This window comes from Caretta caretta, chromosome 1 (assembly GCF_965140235.1).
Source record: "Caretta caretta isolate rCarCar2 chromosome 1, rCarCar1.hap1, whole genome shotgun sequence".
Taxonomy (NCBI): domain Eukaryota; kingdom Metazoa; phylum Chordata; order Testudines; family Cheloniidae; genus Caretta; species Caretta caretta.
Window position 1 is genome coordinate 200,101,978 of NC_134206.1, and position 21,614 is coordinate 200,123,591.

The 21,614-nt window shown below is 42.1% G+C and overlaps 1 protein-coding gene across 4 annotated transcripts in view; it reads right to left on the minus strand.

Moving 5' to 3' along the window:
• TTF2 (transcription termination factor 2) overlaps positions 1-21,614 on the minus strand; it is a 35,190-nt gene extending 13,576 nt beyond the window's left edge. For 3 of the 4 annotated variants that reach the window (XM_075118621.1, XM_075118627.1, XM_048816962.2), the window contains exons 1-15: positions 21,526-21,614; positions 21,126-21,237; positions 19,926-20,012; positions 17,700-17,766; positions 16,069-17,103; positions 14,712-14,838; positions 13,696-13,896; positions 11,920-12,077; positions 9,424-9,505; positions 8,981-9,097; positions 6,418-6,568; positions 6,057-6,162; positions 4,836-5,026; positions 3,580-3,733; positions 1,146-1,237 (exon numbers count right to left, since the gene is read on the minus strand). In XM_075118621.1, coding sequence (XP_074974722.1) covers positions 1,146-1,237; positions 3,580-3,733; positions 4,836-5,026; positions 6,057-6,162; positions 6,418-6,568; positions 8,981-9,097; positions 9,424-9,505; positions 11,920-12,077; positions 13,696-13,896; positions 14,712-14,838; positions 16,069-17,103; positions 17,700-17,766; positions 19,926-20,012; positions 21,126-21,237; positions 21,526-21,553 — 2,708 coding nt within the window. In that variant the 5' untranslated portion in view covers positions 21,554-21,614. The remainder of the gene's footprint in view (positions 1-1,145; positions 1,238-3,579; positions 3,734-4,835; positions 5,027-6,056; positions 6,163-6,417; positions 6,569-8,980; positions 9,098-9,423; positions 9,506-11,919; positions 12,078-13,695; positions 13,897-14,711; positions 14,839-16,068; positions 17,104-17,699; positions 17,767-19,925; positions 20,013-21,125; positions 21,238-21,525) is intronic. The other variant, XM_075118624.1, reaches the window with a different exon arrangement.

Genomic DNA, 21,614 nt, shown 5'->3' on the forward strand with positions numbered 1-21,614 from the left:
AAGGGTGTGAGTGAGAAATTTACCTCTTGGCAATGGAACAGCTGGGGTTTCCCATGGAAACAATTTAAAAATGAGGAAAAGTTATAAAAATGAACAACAGAAGCCCCAAATCACCTCTCTCCCTTCATCTCTTCTCACGGCATCAACCATGTTTGAAAGACAAAAGCATAACTGAATTGCGGGAGGGGTCCTGGCTGGAGGTATCTAGCCAGACTGCTGTCGACATGTTGTAAGAGAAACCTTTTTGCTGTAAATTCACTTAGCTTGTTAAGTTAGGTATTAGCTTGCATTTAACCTTTTATTTCTTTGTATCAAATTATGACTTACATGCCTCATTACTCGTAATCACTTAAAATCTATCTTTCTGTAGTTAATAAACTTTTTTTTTATTGTTTTATCTAAACCCGTGTGTTTGGATTGAAGTGTCTGGGAAACTCCATTTGAGATATGGTATTTGCATATTATTTTCTATTAATGAAATTATGAACTTTAGATGAGCTTGTATTGTCCAGAAGGAAAGAGCAGGGCAGTACAAGACACATGTCTGGGGATAAGTCTGGGACTGGGAATTTGCTAGTGTCACTCTGCAATATAGTTCAGGAGTGGCTGGCTAAGAGCACTCATATAACTCAGCTGGGAATAGTTTACATGCTAGAGGCTGTGTGAGAGCTGGCCAGGAGTGGCTGCTCTCACAGCAAAGCAGTGTAAAAGGCACCCCAGGCTGGAGAACTGAGGGGACACAATTGTCTAACAGTCCTGTACCCTGGGTAAGGTCACAGAAATCTCTCGCCATTTTACACTAACATTCAGGGTGGTAGTACAGGGCACAGGCAGTCATAGGAGTTTTTAACCACTGTATCACTGCGAGCTGCTCCTAGCAGTGTTTAACATGGTGGTAAAAACACCAATGATCTGTTTATCCTAGTGATCCCACTGTTACAACAATGGTGGAGCTGCAATGATGGGAGTGCAAAGGTAGGAGATTTCCAAAAAGTGTCTAGCATATACACAGCCAGAAATTATTTGGAAAGCAGAATTTGCCCAGACAGTCAACTCCTAGCTTAATAAGATTTCACTGTAAGATGAAAATAAGAATTGGAAAGGATGGGAAGTCACCATCCTCCCTCCTTCTCAGACACTCATACCTTGATCTTGCAAAGAGCACATTGTACACAGACTGCTCATCTTCTGAGAGTTTTAACCGATGCAACTGAGTGCGTCGCTCAGGCAGAGATACCTAGAGAGAAAACACAAACAGAGTCAGCCATTTACTGTGTAGAGATTTCAGAAAGCCCCACGATCACTGCTGATTCCTTCAGCTTCATTGAATCCAACATCACCGAACAACGTATGCAAGACTCTGCTGTCTCAGAGATCGAACAGCTTGTCGTTCCCCAGGCCAGACGGCCCAGGAATGCTGTGCAGGCAACATGCTCATCTCCTTGGGAGGAAATCTTTCACACTGCTTTGGATAGAACGCTGAAGCCCCTGTGGCCTTCTACAGAGCAGGGTTTCCCGTGGTCCTCCACACAACGTTCAAGAGTCAAGGAATAACCACAAGATGGCAGCCATGAGCCGACATGTGGCAGAAGCCCTGGATCACCAGGCCTAACAGGATGGCGCTATATTTTAAAATGGGTCAAGCACGTCAGGTCCTAAATGGGTAGGGTGTGATAAGGATGGGATGAGGTTTCTCATCTGATTTGAATCTTTAAAAAAAAAAAAAAAAAATACAAAAATCCTTCACTCAAATTAAAGATGCTAAGCCATGTAGAGCACTCCCTGTTGGCTCTGCATCTGCAGGTACAGTAACACCCTCAGGTTCCTCATCACAGCCACAGTAGCTAACAAGCGAGGCTGATAAGGAGAGAGATAGTTTGGGCAGAGTTAGAGAATATATACACAGAAGGAACATCTACTATGTCCACTGAAACTTAAAAATCCTATTGGATAGGCATCCCTACAGCCCACATACATGCATCCCCAGCCACCTTCCCTGCAGGTTCAACAGCTAAGAGTGAACATGCCTCATTTGAGGTGAGGTGATCGTTCTGGAAGCAGATGCCAGAGAGATTACTGAACATTTCTCACCTCAGGCAACAATCCCACCCAACTCCAGCCCCAACGCCATTGCTGAAAACCCCTCCCCCCAGCTTGTAGTTCATCCCTCCAGATGCCAAGTTCCCGGGCATTCTTAACATAAGAAATAGCAAGGTTAAGGATGAACTCACAATTGCCAACCCCAAACATTCAAAAACTGAGTCCAGCCCCACCAAAATAAAAAAAGATTAAAAAAGTAATGTTGGGTTCTTTTTACTAGCCTTCTGTTTTTCCATCCCTTAGGCTATACTTGCTTCACATTTTCATGCTTTTCTCTGCAATCATGAGGGCCAGAAACTTACTTATTTTAAATTAAAGCTGAGACTCTCATACAATATCATGATCCCAGGAGCTGGGGCTTTAGGAAAAACACTAAAAATCACAAAACCTCAAAAATCACTAGAGTTGGCAACACTGAGCTATAAAACATTTAATTTGCTAATATATTGCATGGAAAGAAATCAGATGCCTTATATTCCTCTTTGAATATTGAGACTCACTACTGGGTTTCTCCTCTGCTCTACAGTTCCAAAGAGGATCACACCTGCCAGTCACTGACCAACAACAACGTGCTGCTGCATTTTGACCCAGCTTTTAGTCCAAGAGTTAACATAGTGTAGCACAGATCTCAGGAAATGGCATCCTTCTTTTTGTGCTAAACCTAATCATCCTAAAGCAATCATGGTACAAACTGGGTGTTTAGAGAGCTGTTAAGCTCTGCTTGGTTAGCACTCAGGTTTAAAGGAAGTCAAATGCTCTGTTTATATCAGTCAGTATTAAAAGGCAAAACAAACAACTAAGCCTCAATTGCTACATGCTTACTAGGGCATGACTAATTTCTGGGGTTGAGAAAGCAGCTACTTGGTACACCGTTCACAGTTAGGTACTACAAGCTAGCTGCACAACCTTTCTAGATGTAGCCTTTTATAAAATATATATTATTTATTTAAAAAAAAAAAAGTTCTGTATGCTGAGATACCCCAAATAATCCCTTAGAGGAAACCAATTGCTATCTTAAATTGTAAGTAGCCATGGAAGGCCATCTTTGGTATTTCATTGCTGTTAAAATCCCAGTAGTAGGAACGGCTAGCCTGAATAAGATAAATTTGATACCTGATTATTTCTCTTCTCAGAGTATCCAGGCTCACCATTCTGACCTGGCCATTTGTTGGATGTAAGAATTCAGTTCACTGACTCTCTGCTCTGTAGAATATTTTAAATTTCCTAACTTCATTAGGAAAACAACAATATATAATGAGCTTTTTGTTCCATTTTGGGAAGCTGGGTTGGTTTCCCTGAAGAGGAAGCCAAGCCTCCTTGCTGGTGAATGACAGGGTCTGGTCTTGCATCCTAAACTGCAGAACAAAGGGAAAAACCAGTCGCAGAGTGACAAGCCTGTATATGAAAAACTACCATCTGATTGCTACATGGAGGGCACAGATCCCTTTCCCACACCCAGAAGAGGAGAGAGGTCATTACCAGGGGCTTGCCAGTCGAGTCCAACTGGTCCTTGGTTCTCCGCAATAAGAGACTCCTGGTTAAGATACTCAATCTCTCTCCCCCTTTCTTTGTGTTGTTATCTACCTGATTCTTCCATAGCTTGAATTCATCAAAGGGAGAGCAACGCAGAAACCTACCAGGAGAGGAGAGAAAAGACAATGAATGCCAGTTTAAGTGAAGTTCTTTGGTTAGTCTCAAGAAGATCAGAAGAGAATTGGATTGCTTCCCTTCCAAAACAGCCTTGTGTTCGGTTTACATCAAATTCCCTCAAACAAAAGCCCACAACAGTAACAGAATCTATATTCAGACTTAGCACTGACACATCTTTGTACTAAAACACAAACTGCCTGATGATCAGAGATATCTTGCTCCCAGTGGTGCTAGGGGGCAGTGCTGTTGGTTCAGCAGGGATCACCTCCTCTTAGTTAGTATACCTCTGAACACCTCATTTTTTATTCATTTATTTTTAAGATGGCAAAAAGAAAAATAGCATAAGAATTTGCCAAAAGGCATCACATTTAATGCTTCAAACTCCCATCTCTCTAAAAACAAACTATCTGTTCATCTCAAGTTTGTGCAAAAGTTCCCCTCCAATCAGCCAGCTTGAAGCTAAACTCAGGGATTAAACCAGATATTTTTGATTGTTTTCAAAAGTAACAAGTGTTCAACCCGTTTACGACCCAACTAGAGCCACTTTTTGCAGTGCCATCTAAATTCGTAACTAATTTGGTGGAAACTACTGTAATAAGCACACGCTCCCTCATTTTAATGAAGCCCTAGCAATGCCACAGGAGAGAAACAATGACTATTGAGTGAACACAGCTGTTCATTAAGGTCAATGCCATGGTCAGTTCAATTCTCCTGTAAGAACATACAATAGATTAATAACTAACTTAACCCCCTTGCTTATGGAAGCAAAACTATAAGCAATAGGTCAATGGCGCAGGATACAGAGCAACTAGGCTGTGGACCACCTTATCTGCAGGTGTAGAATCTAATGCCATACAAAGAACTGAGGTAAAACTACTAGCCTAGCCAAAATCCAGTCACCTGAGAAATCTGCACTACCATAAGTTGCTTGGTGGTATTGAATTACTAAAGAATAACCGGATTGGGAATCCCCACCACTAGCAAAGTTACTCTACACCAGGATCTTTGGTTTAAGATGACTGGACGATGCCATAGACAAAGCTATGGTTACCAGGGTTATATTGTTTCCCACGTGGTCAGCTTACCTGAGCAGTGAGTACATATCCAGCAGGTTGTTCTGTATAGGCGTCCCGGTGACAGCCCATCTGGCACTGGCTCTCAGTTTGCACACAGCTATAGAGGTCTGAACTTTGGGGTTTTTGATATTGTGGGCCTCATCCAGTATAATCCGAGCCCAGGCTACTCGGAGCAGAGGAGAGCAGGGACATGGTGTATCCTGGAGGAGAAAGCAGGCTTGAATTTATAATTCTATATCAGGCTGGGGGGAAAACACCCCACATCCTGGAAAGCCACAAGTCGATAGGGTTTTTTTGGCAGGAAGTCTTTCCCTGGTGGAAGTCCCCACAAATGTGAGCAGAGGTCTTAGCAGTCACCACTTCTATTGCGGTTCTCTCTCCACCCCTTTATAACATGCACTGCTTATTTCAGTCAAGTAGCTCTGCAAAACTGTCAAGAAAGTCTACTAGCCCCAGATCAAAGTGTCCTTGGCTGTCCTTTACCATGATTATGGATGATAATGAAAAAAATGCATATTTTAATATCCTGCCCAAAACCATATTCATTCTGGACAAGCAGAATTTTGCCAGGTTATGACAAAAAGATAAATGTAATGCATCCCAAAAGATAAATCCCATCTCATTAATCCATGAGGGGAGATTTTACATTTACAAGTGTGTGGAAATACATAGATCCAATGGCTGCGGGAGACATATTTGGGTCTCTTGTGCATACAGATGTAAGGCATAAAAGTTAATATCATATACAAAGTGCACCCAGGGAATTGAAGTGTACTTCATCTGTACCATACAGCCAATTGAAAGTAGTTTTGACTTTAGTGTATATCTACACTACAAGAACACACACATGGCTGGTCCATGTCAGCTGACTCAGGCTTGCGGGCCTCAGGGTGCAGGTCTATAAAACTGCAATGTGAACAGACATTTGGGCTTGGGCTGAAGTCCAAGCCCTGGTTAATTACTACTATTAAAAGTAACATGATTATTGTAACAAAGCTTAGGATAGATACTCTACTTTTTCTGTTTACTTTGTGCACTTGACAACTTGATTGTCTCCAGTCAGTTTCTCCTGTTTGTATAAGTCTCTCACAGCAACGGGGGATTGAAAAAGTAATATTTTTCCATGTTCAATAATCTTAGGTGTTTCTTGTAACAATAATAGGTCAATCTAGTATGATTTTTAAGTCTCTCTGTATAAAGCAGCCCCCTTGTCAACTGCATGTATCTCACCCCCACATCATGTTCCTCAGCAGGGACCTCTCCCTCTTCCTTCTTCGTGGGAATTTCTTTGGAGAGAAGATGGTAGGTGGTGACAACAATGTCATATTCAGAAAGACTGTACAAAAAGAAGAGACATGCTTGTCAGCAATGAGACCCATCAGGAACCCCTTCTGCAAGGCAGCAAAACCAACACTCAAGGATGAACATGTAGGATGCTGTTCTGTAAGAGCCAGTGCTTCAATCAATCCTGACTCCCTATGCCTCCTACAGTTCTACTGCTGGGAGCTTCTCCCCAAGACAGTTCAGCCAGTGAGCCTCCTGCTTAGCGCTTTGCTTCTCCTGCGCAGAATTGCTATGGCTTTGCACTTACGCCTCTACTTGCTTGTTCCGGTTGGGTCCATGGTACAGACAGACCCTCAGTTTGCCACTGCTTACATGTCTCTCAACCTCCTTTTTCCAGTGGTGGATCAGGGATGCTGGACAGATGATTAAAGTACCTCGGGAGAGGACGACAGAGGAATCTTAAATAGAAAGACAAGAAAAGGAAGAGATTTCAGAATCTTCTCATTTGAGTACAATTAGCATGGGATTTCCCAACCAGCTGCCTTGACTTTCCAAACCTTCCATCTATTTAGAGGAGCAGGCCCACTTTTCCCATTCACATGGTTCTGCAAAGTAGATGTGTCTTTTTTAAGTGTTTCAGTTCTTCAGTGTATTCCTGCAGTTGTACATTTTGGAGAAAAATCTGTATAATATTAAAAACACTACACGCAAACAAAAATATTTTAAAGCTCAGCTTATTTTTCATGTACTTGACATACTTTTGTTGCTATTTTGCATTAACAAAAATTTCATGCATGAAGCCTTACTAGAATAATAATTAAGGATTTCAATATGAAGCACTGAAAGACTAAAGTGCCTTATTATCACACTTAATTATTTCTGTTTTAGCATGCTGAAAGTCTAGGAAAAAAAGCCAGAATGTGACATCTCATGAAAATCATCTATGCAAATATTTAAGTTTTGTTTTAGGAAAAAGAAATACTGATTGCTTAAGACACACAGAAAATCCTGGTAACATTTTTGGGAGGAATAAAAAAAACAAAACTCATAACAAATTAAATAAGGATGGAGCCATCATTCTGAGAAAATAAATTAATAACGAACGTTTCTGTATACAAGTCAGTTCTGTGCACGTGTGCATACAGGATACACCAGTGCAATCAGAACCTGAAAAGTCTGCAGGGTTGGGGTTTTTTTTTTTTTTTTCCCCCAGACTGTAGGAGGACATATGCAATCTCCACTTGCTTTAGTACAAGATATGCATAACATTACCTAGCTTCTATGCTTCAAAACTAAGTATAGATTAAACACCCATAGGGCAGAGGTGGGCAAACGTTTTGGCCCAAGAGCCACATCGGGGTGGGGAAATTGCTTGCAGGGCCATGAATGTAGGGCTGGGGCAGAGGGAGTGCGGTGTGCAGGAAGGAGCTCAGGGAAAGGGGCTGGGGCACAGGAGGGGTGCACGATGTACGAGGGGACTCAGGGAAGGGGGTTGGGGTGCAGGAGGAGGCTCAGGGCAGTGGTGCAGGGAGGGGTGTAGGAGAGGTGCGGCAGGGGGCTCAGGGCAGGGGGTTGGAGTGCAGGGAGGGGTGCAGGAGAAGGCTCAGGGCAGGGGATTAGGGTGCAGGGAGGGTATGGGGTGCGGCAGGGGGCATGGGCTCCAGCCTGGCACCGCTTTCCTGGAGCAGCTCCGGAGTAGCAGCGGCCCGCACTGCGGCCAGGGCAGGTGGCCCCGACTTCACACCACTCCAGGAAGTGGCCAGCACCATGTCCCTGCGGCCCCCTGGGGGAGGGGGCACAGAGGGCTCCGCACACCTGTGGGTACCTCCCCCAAAGCTTTCATTGGCTGCGGTTCCCCATTCCCGGCCAATAGGAGCTTCGGGGAAGGAACCCACAGGCAGGAGCTGCGCGCGGAGCCCTCTGCCACCCCATTCCCCAGGGATGTGGTGCCAGCCGCTTCCCGGAGCGGCACGGGGCCCACAGAACCACACGGGTGGCAAATCCGCGGGCCGCATCCAAAGCCCTGAGGGGCCAGATTTGGCCCGTGGGCCATAGTTTGCCCACCCCTGCCATAGGGAATTCTTTCCCTCACCCTCAGAGATGGAATGGTGTTTTTAGTTCTCTGTACCACATAGTGCTGGCAGAATCCTCCTTACTGAGATTCAAGGAGGGGCGGGGAATTACACACAAAACCCCCCACAAACTAATAGTCATTTGGATCCCAAGAATATCTCCAAGGGTAAATGGTAATAGGTGAGTTCTATAGCAGTGTTTGGATTTCTCACAGACACATCCTTAGCAATCTTGCTAGGACTTTGACCAACCAAATAGCATAACATCCAACAAAGATTTAAGAAAGGCCTGTAGTTCCTACATACTGGGCAGGCAGGCAGATGGGCAGACTGTGGCCACACACACAGTTACTAAACTCCACCCAACTAAGGGGCACATTTAACAGCTTACAGAAATCCCAGGGGCAAACATAAGGGAAAAATGTAGCCTTCTGATATTCACATGCAACTCACTGACTTCAGAAGGAGCTGCATACATATCCAAGGGCAAGACTGTATATTACTTGCACATAATGGAGCAGTATGCATCTGCCTTAATCCTGGCTAAATGGAGACAGACTACAAATCCCAGCATTCACATCTCTATCCTGATTGAGTGGAGCACTATGATCCCAGAATACACTTTCTGCAGGCTGCACCTCCAGAGCCAAGTGTAGGGCAGCCACTTTGTAGCACACTGTGGGTCAGACTTGGACCATCCAGGTACCACAACGAATGTTGCCCACACACAGTGCAATCTTTTAGAGAGCCCAGACACTTGAAGTACCAGCACTGTTTTGCAGTATAATTGTTCTATACCGTGTTTCGACAGCCACATTTCCAATTTCTTCTCCTTTCCTTTCCCCTTCTCTAGCCTTTTCTGGGCCAGAATGAGTGCAATCATTGTTAGAGTCTTCCCCAGGCCCATATCATCTGCTGGAAGAAAAAGAAGAGGGAAAGTCAAGATTATGGCATGGAATGAGTCTGCATAGCTCAAATCTATGCTGAACCATCTCAAACTCCCAAGTAACATAGTATGATATTTGTTGATCTTGAAGAACTTACTACTGTAAGCTATGATTTGCTATGGGCTGCTGACCCATATCTGGATGGGAGACAAGGAAACCCGGATTCTCCAGGAAATGGATCCTGACTAAAATACGCTTTCACCACTGCCACCATGGTGGAGAATTAATTACAAGGCATGTTCTTGCCAGAAAAATGCACCCCAAATAGATACATTGCATTATTATGTTACTTACCCAGAATTCCTCCACAGGGTCTCTGACTCTCCCTCCAGAGTAGCCATGCAAGTGCTTGCTTCTGGTGCAGCAACAATGGGATCTGAAAAGATTAAGTACGGAATGTAAAGTGTAATTGCCGTTCAGAGACATTGCTCTCAGACATTTCTGTCCTCAATGCCAAGTTGATCAAACAGTCAAGTTCTGTTTTAGGGCAACTGTACACTCAGCACTTGTCTGTCAGTTTTCTTTCCAAACCAATACAAACATCTCAGAGTGGTACTAGTTACTCTGAGATCAGACTTTTTGCAATAGCAAGACACTATAAATGTTATAAGACAGATTAACTTGTGCTAGTACTTCACACACAAGCTGGAAGAAATTTTTAAATGTACAATATTTGTAAAGAAATATGAAAGATCTTTTATGAGCATGTCATTTTAAAAGCTTTATTTTACTAATAAAGAGATCACCGTCTGAGAAACAGATCTATCCAGTGTAGGAAAGTTTAAAAAACAATAATTGAGTTTTTATCCTTGGGAATCATGTCTAGCAAATAATACAACTTCTGACCCTGTATGTTATATTATTGTAGAAGCATCCAAACTAATTTATCATATGACCTGTAGTGGAAATCTGAGGTGTTATTGAGAGTAAAGGAATTTTTTCATGACTAACTACATTTATCAACCATCAACTTCTAATAATGTTGGAGGAGGTCAAGTTTGACCATTTATTCATTCTCTTAGTATTCCTCTACTATCTACTGTATAGGACTGATTTCTGTACTTGAGTAAGGCAAAAAGCTATTTTTAATAATGAAATAGTCCATCTGATTGTGGCAGAGAGTTGGCAATGGCATAGCTATCAGCATTTTTATAGAGTAGCTGTCACTATAGTTCTTCATGAGGATTAAAGAATGACAATTAAATCTGCCCAGCAGGGACAGACTTTCTTTTGGTTCCCCAGACTCTGTTCGTGCAATACTGTGGCAAAAAGGGCTAATGTGATCTTTGGCTATATAAACATGGGAGTAGTGAGTATATGGGTGATTTTATCTCTGTACACATTACTGGTATGGCTGACACTGGAATACTGCACACAAGTCTGATATCCACATTTTAAAAGAGGATGTGGAAAAATTAGCTTATCAAAAAGATTGAGAGGTGACTTGATTACAGCATCTAAGTACCTTCACAGAGAAAAAATGCCAGATATTAAAGGGCTCTCTATTCTAGTAGAGAAAGGTGTAACAAAAACAAACGGCTTGAAGCTGAAGCCAGACAAATTCAAATTAGAAATAAGGCACAAGTTTTTAAAATAGTGAGGGTGACTAGCCACTGGAACAAATTACCAAGGGTGGATTCCCCATTTCTTGGAGTCTTCAAAGGCTGGATGCCTTTCTGAAAGATGTGCTTTAGCCAAGTTATGCTTTGGGCTCAATACAGAGGTAATTGGGTGAAATTTAATGGCCTGAGACATACTGGAAGTCAGATTAGATGATCTAATGATCTTTTCAGTCTTTAAACTCTATGAAACTATGAATTGCTAAAAGGCTTTGCAGCACATAGCTGCAAAATTTGGGAGCTAACTGTACTTACCACCCTTCACTGTCTATTCCACAGGGAGTGCTCTAATCTACAACACAGCTTGGGCTAAATTCTATGGTAGGTTAGAGTACATACAAAAAGAATAAGAAGTGGGCAGCTGTGTCTGAGACCAGCACAGAGGATCGCAATTAAGATGATGATCAGAGGAAGAATGAGTAGTAGAAGAACTGTGAAGAGATATGCACTGTACTACTCATGCCATGTACAGACAGAGAACTTCAGTCTCTAAGCTTGTTCACCTAACACCTTTCACTAGTGCCAGACTCACTATTCAAACCATCTCAAGTTATTTTCCTGCAGGGAAAAAACCATATGTGATTATGTATTAAGAACTGTATCATAATGCATACACACAAGGGGGCTGAATTATGGTTGTCCAGGCAGCCTTAATCTGGCATATCCTAACTGTCGAGTAAGTGACTTTACATCCTAAATAACATTATTTCAGCATAGTTTTTGTATGTCATATTTAGACTAAAGCAGCACCCAGAGAATCAGGATCAGAGCCCCATTGTGCTAGGTGCTCTGTAAATACATACATAGACATGGCCTCTATCCCAAAGACTTTACAATCTTATAGAAGAAGAAAAGTGATAAGGTTCCAATGTAGCTGACAGAACGCTAAAAGTCTTCTGGTAAAACTGAAGATTCATACGTCACTCGCAGTACTGCAGTTTGCTCTTCCTACAAAAAAATGATAGGAGCGAAGGACAAACCTCTGCTTTTTATTGATGCACCTCTTGGCTTAAGTGGAACAGTATACATAAGGCAGTACATTTGTCTAGGAATAGGTAATACGTTGGAATTGCCCATTTTATAGCATAATACCTGACATTATGTTTCATAATGGAGATTACATGAAACTGTGAATCAAATTGAGTACTGCTCTCTCTTGCTACTGGCTCACCTTCAACCCAGATGGGTCCTCAGCCACAGTCTCCTCTGTGGGGCAGGATTCTAGAGATCTGTGAAGATGGTTAATGGCATCACTTGTGGCACTGTGCACTGCCCTGAGTCGATCTTCAGTCATTCTGCCTCCATACAATCCCTGCACACTGGCACTTGCTAGGAAAAGGCAGCATAGTGAATGAGCACTGTTTATAGCATTAATTCCCACTAATAAGCTCAGAGGCTAAAAGGCATGGTTAAATGGCTACAGACTTCCAGAAAACACCACAGTGCACCTCCCTGGTAACAAACATGGATGAGTGTGATTAAAAATTGATTGTTTTATTTTTTAATTGACAAATACAATTTTTTAATTTAAGTTAAATAGAGGTTTATTTTTAAAAAAACTTAAATGTGAAATTGACAACACAGGTTAAAGCTTAAATCTATTAAAATCATGTAAAAATAAATACAAAAAACATTAAGCAGTACATGTCTGCTGCCAAGTTTTAAAGACAAAAAAAATCAAACCATTGAACTAGTGGAAGTTACTGGCTAAGCACCTGGAGCCAGAGTTTGTTGAAGTGCTAAACCAGCTTTTGTCAGCAGGTGCAAAAAGAATATTTTCTTCATTTCAGTTTATTCATCTAGTTCTTCAAACCTTAAGAAACCAACTGGGTGTTGAAAAAACAGAAACATTTGTTTTCCCCTCTTCCAATCCATGAATAAAAACTAGGTGTTAGAGGATGAGATCTATTAGCTTTAAAATCTGGAAGGACATGGTGACCAGAAACAAATCAGTTCAATTCACTAACTACAGATAATACTTCCTTTGTTTAATAAATCAGTTTTAAATGCAAAACATGCTTTAATAAATTGATGAATTTTTTTCTTATGTATCCAGAACATTTTAGTTTTATTTAATAAAAAAATTAAATGGTGCTTTTGTGTATTTTTGACTGAATTTGAATTTCCATCCAAACAGAGCTTAACACAAATCACAAGTAAAATTAATCATAATCGAGTAAATAAGAAATTCTTAATTTTTAAATTTATTAAAAATGATGAATTATGCATCTGAATAAATGTAAATTAAGCTATATAAATGCTTAAATAAATGTGTATAGATATAGAGAGGAAAAAAGGACAAAGTGTAGTGTAAAAGCTATATTTAGTTGCAAATAAACATGTTTTAATGGTTACCAACCAATAAGAATCCTTTCTTTAGAAAAACTAAAGAGTACAATGCAAAACAAAATTTAAACTGATGATTTAAATCAAGATTTCCGGCTTGCTGATTTAAATAACCTTGATTTAAACAATCCACCCTGCAAGGAATTAGTACCTGATCACACTGCCTAATCCCCATGGGCAACATAGAGCTAACTTTTTTCGTATATCTTATAGGTCACCAAACCCACCCACCCACGGAGTTCTCCATTTGGTTCAGGATGGAGAATAGCATACTGGGATCTATACTCTGCTTAATGAAGGACCACGTCAGCAGTTTGCCAGAAACCAACCTAACAAAATAAAGCAAAGTTTCTGACTCCCCGATGTACCCAGATATTCCTTCTATCAGGATTTACTCCTCAAGATACCTCATTGTACTTTTCTCTACACTAAGATTCTATGGAAGAAAGCAACTAGAAATTTACTGGAATAAGTCGCTCTTGCTCATCCACAGAGTTTAGGATTCCCTCCAAACTGCTGCTTTATTATGGTACCTAATCTGAAAAAAGCCAACTGCTAGCTAGCAAGTAGGCCTAGTTTCTTGCTGCCCACTCAACCTTACCTCCATAGACACTACTGTAGTATTGACTGGGTCCCAGAGAGGGAGCTGAGCTGCAGCCATGCAATCCTAGAGAGGTTTTAGCAAGAGGATCCTGGAATGGCTGTGGGTTTTTCAGATGCACAGACTTGGATGGTTCAGTGGTCGTCCTGCTGAATGGGTTGCACAGAGATTCTTCCTGATTGTCACTACTCACACTGTTCCCTGTTTGAGAAGGGAAACATTCAAGGTTAATCGCTCGGCAATGGACTTTGTAGTCTCTCAGCTTTAGGTCAACATTTCAAGTGTGGCACAGTGGAGAAGGGACCAAAAGGTTTCACTTAACAAGGACCATTCAGTGGCGTATTTGAGACATGGGAGTCTCAGTTCTGTTCCCAGAGGATCTGTCCATGTTACAAGGGGTGTCCTTTTTGACACTCTCAGCATGTACAAGTGCCCAGGAACAAATGGCCCAGTGAATCTGAGAGGGTCCATCTCATCCACAGGTGATTAATACAGTTAATTAGGTTAGTGAATTAGCATACAGGATTGTGAAGAAACTCCAAAAGTATCCGCTCAACCACATCTGGCCACAAAATGGCAGATGAAGTTTAGTACATTGTACACCTGAGGCAAAATAATTGAAATACCTTGTACAAAAAGTAAGGTTCTCAACAGAGAGAAAAAGTTAACCCTTAGGATACTGGTCAGTTAGACACAGGTGACGTACATGATTTGCCTTAAGTCATACAGTCAAGTACTGGCAGAACTGGAACAGAATCCAGAAATTCTGGAGTCCAGTCATGTGCTCAAGTCATGAGAGAAAACCACCTCTCAATTAAAAAAAATTTAAAAAAATAAAATAATCAACTTTTATACATTCCTTCATTCATTTTCAGGTGTTTCAATTAATATGCTGTGTCCAGCTTCCTAGCATTCCCATGGCTCTATATATGCAACGCACCATGTATGAACTTATACCTTATGTACACACTGTAGTCGGACACACCACTTGGCAAAATACTGACCAATCCTCTTACCTGTCTCTGCACTTTCTGCTGTTGAGAGGCTGAGAGCACTGAGCGCTGCTTCCAAACCCTGCACTTGCTTTAATAATCTTTCGCCTTTATCCGGTAGGGCCTGAAGATTCACTGTCGCCAAAGTGCTCTGAAAAACAAAACCCAAAAATCCACGTCTTATCTACTTGGTACTGATATCCACCCCCAACTACTTCCAACCAGTCTCCTCTACACAGAACAGTCAAAAGGTCAAAAGTAAAAAGGGTAAGACTTGCATTCTAGGAAGTCAGATATTTTAACCTAATTCTGCAATCTCCAAAATATTTGTAAGTGTAACGTAGTTCGTATAAGGATTATATCAATCTCTGGAGCATCTTTAACCAGAAAATAAGATAACTATTATTAAATTTTAGGGGAGGGAAATTAGGAACCCCTGATTCCCTAAGATTATGAGAAGGGGAACACAACCAGCATAGCCTAAAGATCTCAACAGCTCTCCAAGGCACTGAGTCTAGATTGCTTTCTTTATTCATTATTTTTACTCCTTTCTACACCATGTTATCCAACAGAAGCAATAGTTCTAGTAGCGAGATCTAAATTCTATTTTGACTTATGCGGGATCAACAGAATTTCTAAGTTTTCAGATCTTTATAATTAGTAATTATGAACAAAAGCGAAAGAACACATCTTGTTTTCTCCATCCCAGAGTAAGCATGCAAAGCTGGAATCATAAATATTCTCCACGATGTCTTTTTAAAGTCATTTTTCCAAAGTATTACCAAACTTTTAAAAAGTGAACATGGTTGCAGTCTCCTCCATTTGATGCAATTTTGGGTGCTTCCCAAAATAGGTAGACAGACATGTACTAGCACTTCTCAAACAAAGTTGCAAATAGCACACAGGCTAGTCTCCCAAGTACAATCCTGCCTGACCCCAGGTACGGATTTGCGGAACTAGCCCTAGCTGTCGCCCATCCCACTGCAGCCACACGACTATTTGTAGTACGCTAGGTCGAGCGGAGATAGCACGTGTCTACTCACTCTGGAAAGCGCTCCCTCAGCTGCTATGTAGACACAGCCTAAGGTGCAGCCCATATGTTGCTGACATGGCCCTCAGAGAAGAAAATACTAAGTACCCCCAAGCTAGAGGATATGAAGTTCTCTCACACAGTGTTTTAAGTGTATATAGATCCAGCTGATTTGTGTCTAGCCTGAGTTTTCAGAAGCCTGAAGTGATCACCTTTCTCTAAGTACTCCAGAGAGTACTGCCTTACATATACTGCTCGGTAGGGGTTATTAGTTTTGACTGAGCTGATGTAAACAGCTGCCTCGAGACTGGGAAGAGCAAAAGTGAAGCGTATAATAGAAACAACAACAACCTTTTTCTGTTTCAGCTGGACTGTAAGATGGTTCTGAAGGGCTTTGGTGTCCAGGGTTTCTTCCTTTTGCAAAGATGTTGCAACTCTTGAAGAGGAAGAGAAAATCCTTTGCTCACTCTTCCCAGATGTTCTCTCACGAACCTCCCCCTGTTGCAAATCCAATACTGACCCATCAGGTTGGTCTTTGCCCAACTTGGAAGAAACAAACACATTTTCACCTTCATCACTGTTAGTATTTTGAGTTACATATTTTCGCTCCCCTGGCACTATTCCTGCCTTTGATGGTGCTGGCTGTGCAACTGGGCCTCCTTCAGAGGGCACTTGGAGCAATGCTGATGGTATTGACAAGTCTGTAGCCTCCTGGGAAATCACACACTCTCTGGGTGTCACATTCTTCTCTCTAGCCTTCCCACCAGCATCTACCTTCACTTCTATTCCTTTGCCCCTGTTGCTTTTTGAGTCTCCCTTTCTGAGCTGCTCCTCTCTCAGTGGCTCAGTGCTTGTTTTTTGGCTGTCAAGGCTTGGGGATGAAGGCTTTAGTTTCCTTTCTCTATGCAAGGCATCTTTCACTGGCTTCGCACATGCCTCCTCCTCTATTTGCTCAGAGGGTTTCTCAGACTCTCCACTGGTGCCGTATTTTTGTTTATCCCCAGAAAGGTTTCTCTCTTTCTGAGCCTCAGACTGACTTGATTTAGCTCTGGTCCCTGTTCCCTCCCCAAGTTCTGTGTCACTCCTCTTCTCCCCAGACTGTTTTTTCTTAATCTTCATTCCCACTGGAGGCTCTCTTCCCATCTGGGATTCAGATGTCAGTTTCTCCTCCTTCTTTTTATCTAATGCCTGCTCTCTCTTTTCCTTCTGTTTCCCTCCTTCGATGCTATTTTTTTCCCTGTTGCCTTTATTAAGTAGCTTCCAGGAGGACAGTTCACAATTCTTGTCTAGAACTTTGAATGGATTTCGCTGACCATTGGGATTAAGGAATAGCTCTGATGCATACTGGGATTCTGTATCTACTGGCGGTTTGATGGTTTTGGAATCCTGCAAAATATGCAAATAAAATTATTCTTTAGAACATGAATTAGGAAAGAATATTACCCCATCCACACCCTCAACCATGCCATAACCCACTCAAGAAAGATCAGATTCTGGGAATATCACCCTTCCCATAACTCCAGCTAGGCTGTGTCAGAGCCGCCATCCTTCTGTTCAAGTACTAGTAAGTGCCTGGCTGTAGAAGGCACTAATGAGAAGCATAAAGCTGATTCCTTGCACCCACTGCCCCACCTCAGGGACTAAGCAGGATGTTTCATCAACCATGCAGCCTCTGGGAATGGGGATAGGGGAAAAAGAGAAGAGACCACAGCTGGATACTGAACCCAAGTTGCCCACAATCCAGAGTACTCCCTGTACTTTGGTCTGAGGCAGTTAGTTTTATCTAAGCCTGTAAAGAGAGGCCCCCGCGTGAAATATTTCATTTTAAGAACAGCGGCTTGACACCTGAAATCCAGATGGAGCATTGCACACTGGAACCGATAGCCCGCCACAGGTTGAACTACAGGTTGCATAGTGGACAAATGTAAACAATTGCATGCTGTGAGCAACAGAGAGCTTAAATATAAATGACACACGTGTACCTGCCATGGGATGCTCCCACACCACCTCTTCCCTTCCATCTTACTTTTAAGGCATCGATAGTATAGCCTAGTGGACAATAAAAGAAACCATGAGCTGCGAAAGCAAGTTTAACACATATACCAGTATGTTCCATTACAGAGAATCTTTACAAATTCAGTTTGCACAGGCAGTGTCCCAGACAGAGTCTCTGGATCTGCACTTTACAGGGATTTGTCTGCATTTAGTATATCGCTCAAGACCTTTGGAAAAATAAACAAGATCAAATTTAGTAACTGCCCAATGCATAGCTTTCTATAATATTAAAATCCTCTGGATACATTCATTTCCTCTGCTTATAGTTCCTCTCTTGTCTTGAAACAAAAACTGAAGTGTGGTGACACAGAACATTCAACACGATTCAGTCATTGATTACGATCAAAGTCTTGGGAACCCCTCATGGTCTACCAAAGCCCAAATTTCTTTGCCTTTTAAGAGATGGGCTGTGCAATGCATTTCTCTGAAGCCGGGGGCGGTGGGGAAAGGAAGGCGGTGGGGAAAGGAAGGCTATGGAATAAGAGGGAGGCTTCTTTTTTAATTTGGCAGCTGACAAACAGAGCTCTGTGAGATGCTTTTACTGGATTGCAGCTGTTTTCTATTTAATCATTGTGAATTTTAATTGAACACATGTTGAGAGCTTATGTGGGATATAAATATAAATAAATAATTGTACCAAAGAAAAACCTTTTATGATAACATGACATTGTTACAAGTAAATAATTGGATCACTGAATAGAATAAGTTGGTTCTTAACATGAAAGGAGCCAAAATTTTGAAAGTTATTGAATAAATGAATCAAAAGATGGAAGAACAATGATAAGAAAGCCTTGTTTAAGTTTTTCAAGGAAGGCATTGGGAGTCAGAAAATTGGGTTCCATTCCACCACCTACTTGCTTAACTTCTTAAACTCAAGTTTCCTAACCGTAAAAAGGGGTAATACCCATCTCACAGGAGACTGTGCACAAGCAACTAACAAAAATATGTTAAATCAATGTCAAAACTACAAGTAGCATTAACTTGCATATAGATTGTATCTATACATTCACATATAGATCTATCTATCACCTATATGACAGAAATACCCATGTGACAAATTGGGGTAGCATCTGATTAATAATCACACACCTGTGTGATTTATCACATAACTGTAACACCTGCCAAATAATCCAACTCCCCAGGATTTATTTTAACATTTCCAACTGCTGAGCAGCTTCAAACAGTTGATGCTAAACAAACAAACATCATTAACCTGCCAAACAAATGTTTCCTCCCCACCCCTACTGTAGAATTTCCCTCAAAAACCATACATGTCCGAGACCTACGTTGATCTTGGGCCAGTGACAACTTTAGTGTCCAATATCCAATGGCCCAGCAGGACTAGAAATGGGATATTGACATCACTGAAGGGGAGATCTGAGCCTTTCTAGTGGGACCTGGCTCTCATTTTTAGTCCTGGGCTGGCCAGAGCTAGACTAAATTATGACATTTTTATGTACAGGATTCTATTTTATACCATTTATTGGTGTTAATTCTCTCTGTCTGAGCTCAGCCCATTTGGACTCATGCTGACCAAGACACAGGCACAAGGACACAAAAAATAGTACTATGATTTTTTTAAATCTCTGTAATGTTCCGAAAATAGATTTTCCTGTAACATGTGTGTCATACAGAGACTACAGGACGACACTCTATAAAAGTTATACCAGCACTTGTTTCTGATGATCTGGATAGCTCAGAAATGGCTTTACCACGCACAATTAATGTGATCATCACAAACTCATGCCAATAAAATTCTTATATCACATCACTGTGTACTATCTATACAAACTATGTCTAGCCAATAGAAACTGAACTTTGTTGGGAGCTGCTTTTTGTAGGCCTTGCAGTGTCCAACACACATACAATCCATCCAATGATATCTACAATTTAACGTTGTAAGAGTCAGACTGTTTTAAAATTATGCCAATTTCAGTACAACAAAGACATCTCACCTCAATCCAGATATTTACATTCTATGCTCTTAGGAACTGGAACCTGCCATATTTGAAAAATAATATGCAAACCTGCAGAAATGTATACACCAAGCAGGATAGTGATCAGGCTGTGCTGCCACAAGAAGGAAGAGTTATCCTAACTTTTCAAATTAATAGGAATTACATGCTGTACATGTTCCCTTTGGACAAACCTACTTGTATTCTTCTCTGTCCTGTTGCTGAATCAGAACTTGCAGCTCCACCATGTACTTCTCATGGATCAAGCAGTAGGAAGCAGGAAGGCTGAAGGTGGGGGGAAAAGATTTGAGCTGTCTGAGTAAGAGCAATAGCAGAAACAAATGCTTAAGGCAAAATCCTTAGAGGAAGATCTCAAAGACACCTTCGTTCAGAGACATGTAGGAGGTCAGGTTCACAGAACTAACAGCTCATTGTCGGGGCTCCCCAAACAGCCCCCAATTCACTTAAAATTAATAAAAGAGCTAATCCCTTCTCTCTCTTAGTTTCCAGCACTTAAGACACGAAATGCCATTTATGTAACAAAAACAGTGGTTTTCTTGAACCCATGATTAACTCAGGTCTTCTGTATTGTTTTGGTATAATTTATAAAGGGGTAGTCAAGATGGGAGACAATTGAATCTCTGGTTTCTATATAGAAAGATTAAGAGGTAAGATATTGATATTACTAGCTAATCTGTGGGTGAACTGCAGGATGGTCTATGGCTACATCTACAAACCACAGCATTTTGTAACCCATGATGAGTATATATGATGCATATGGACATCCGAGTTGAAGGTGTGTAGGCTAGTTGGAGATACAGGCTGACATTTTACATCCTGACATATCTCCTTTACCATGACTACAAAAAAGTTGATAACTGTTAATCAGTTGGTGTGATCAGTCTGCTGCCTATCATGATGACTATTATCGCATTGTTCCCTTGTGTTTCCCTCACTTATCTGTATCACTTATCTTAGTCTTAGACTGTGAGCTTTTTGGGTCAGAGACCATCTTTTTGATCTGTGTTTGTACCACAGCTAGTGCAATGGGGTCCTGGCCTCTGACTAGAGCTCCTAGGAACTATGATAATAAAAACATTAAATAATAGGATACTCTACAGGCTCTCTGTGGGGATTAGGATGTTTCTGCCTTCCTATAAATCCGTTCCACACTCAGATTATATGTTTAAACTGCAATGCCCCTCAGAACAAATATACAGCAGCTGCCTTTGCTTAGTAATGAATATTGTTATAATGTAATCTGAGAGCGGATCCAACACTGGAAAACCTAAGGTGACACACACCGCATCCCAGGCTGTGCCATGACAGCTCAGCATCACCCCAGAGGATGGGGGGAGTACGTGTGCAGAACAGGAACCTCCGCGTCCCTAAACCTACTGTGCAGGGAGGGTGAATCCGCAGGGCGCCTGGTCCTGGACCCCGCACATGTAGAAGCTTTTCCCTTTGTTTGGCCCATCGCAGACGCCTGTTTTCAGGAAACAGAGAGACCCTGGTGGGGGGGAGGGGGGGGGAGAAAAGCAGCCTTGTGAGACTCAGCCTCCCAGCATCCGCTCCACTCTGAGACCCGGGGCTAGGGCGCTCCTCCAGCCCCGGGGATACCCCCAGCCCCAGGAGACCCCCCACGCCCAGTTTGGGGACCCCGCGCCAGGGACACCCCCCCCCCCTGGGGAAAAAAAAAGAAGAAACCCGGGCCCAGGGAGGCCGCCTCAGAAAAGCCCAGCCCGACCCAGGGGACCCCGCAGCCCCCCAGGCATGTCACGGCGGCTCCGCCCCTCACCGTGCCCCGCGCACCGCACCGCCTCCATCCCCAGGCCTCAAAGCCCCCGCGCGGTCCCGGCCCCGGCCCCGGCAGAGTCCCCGGAAAAC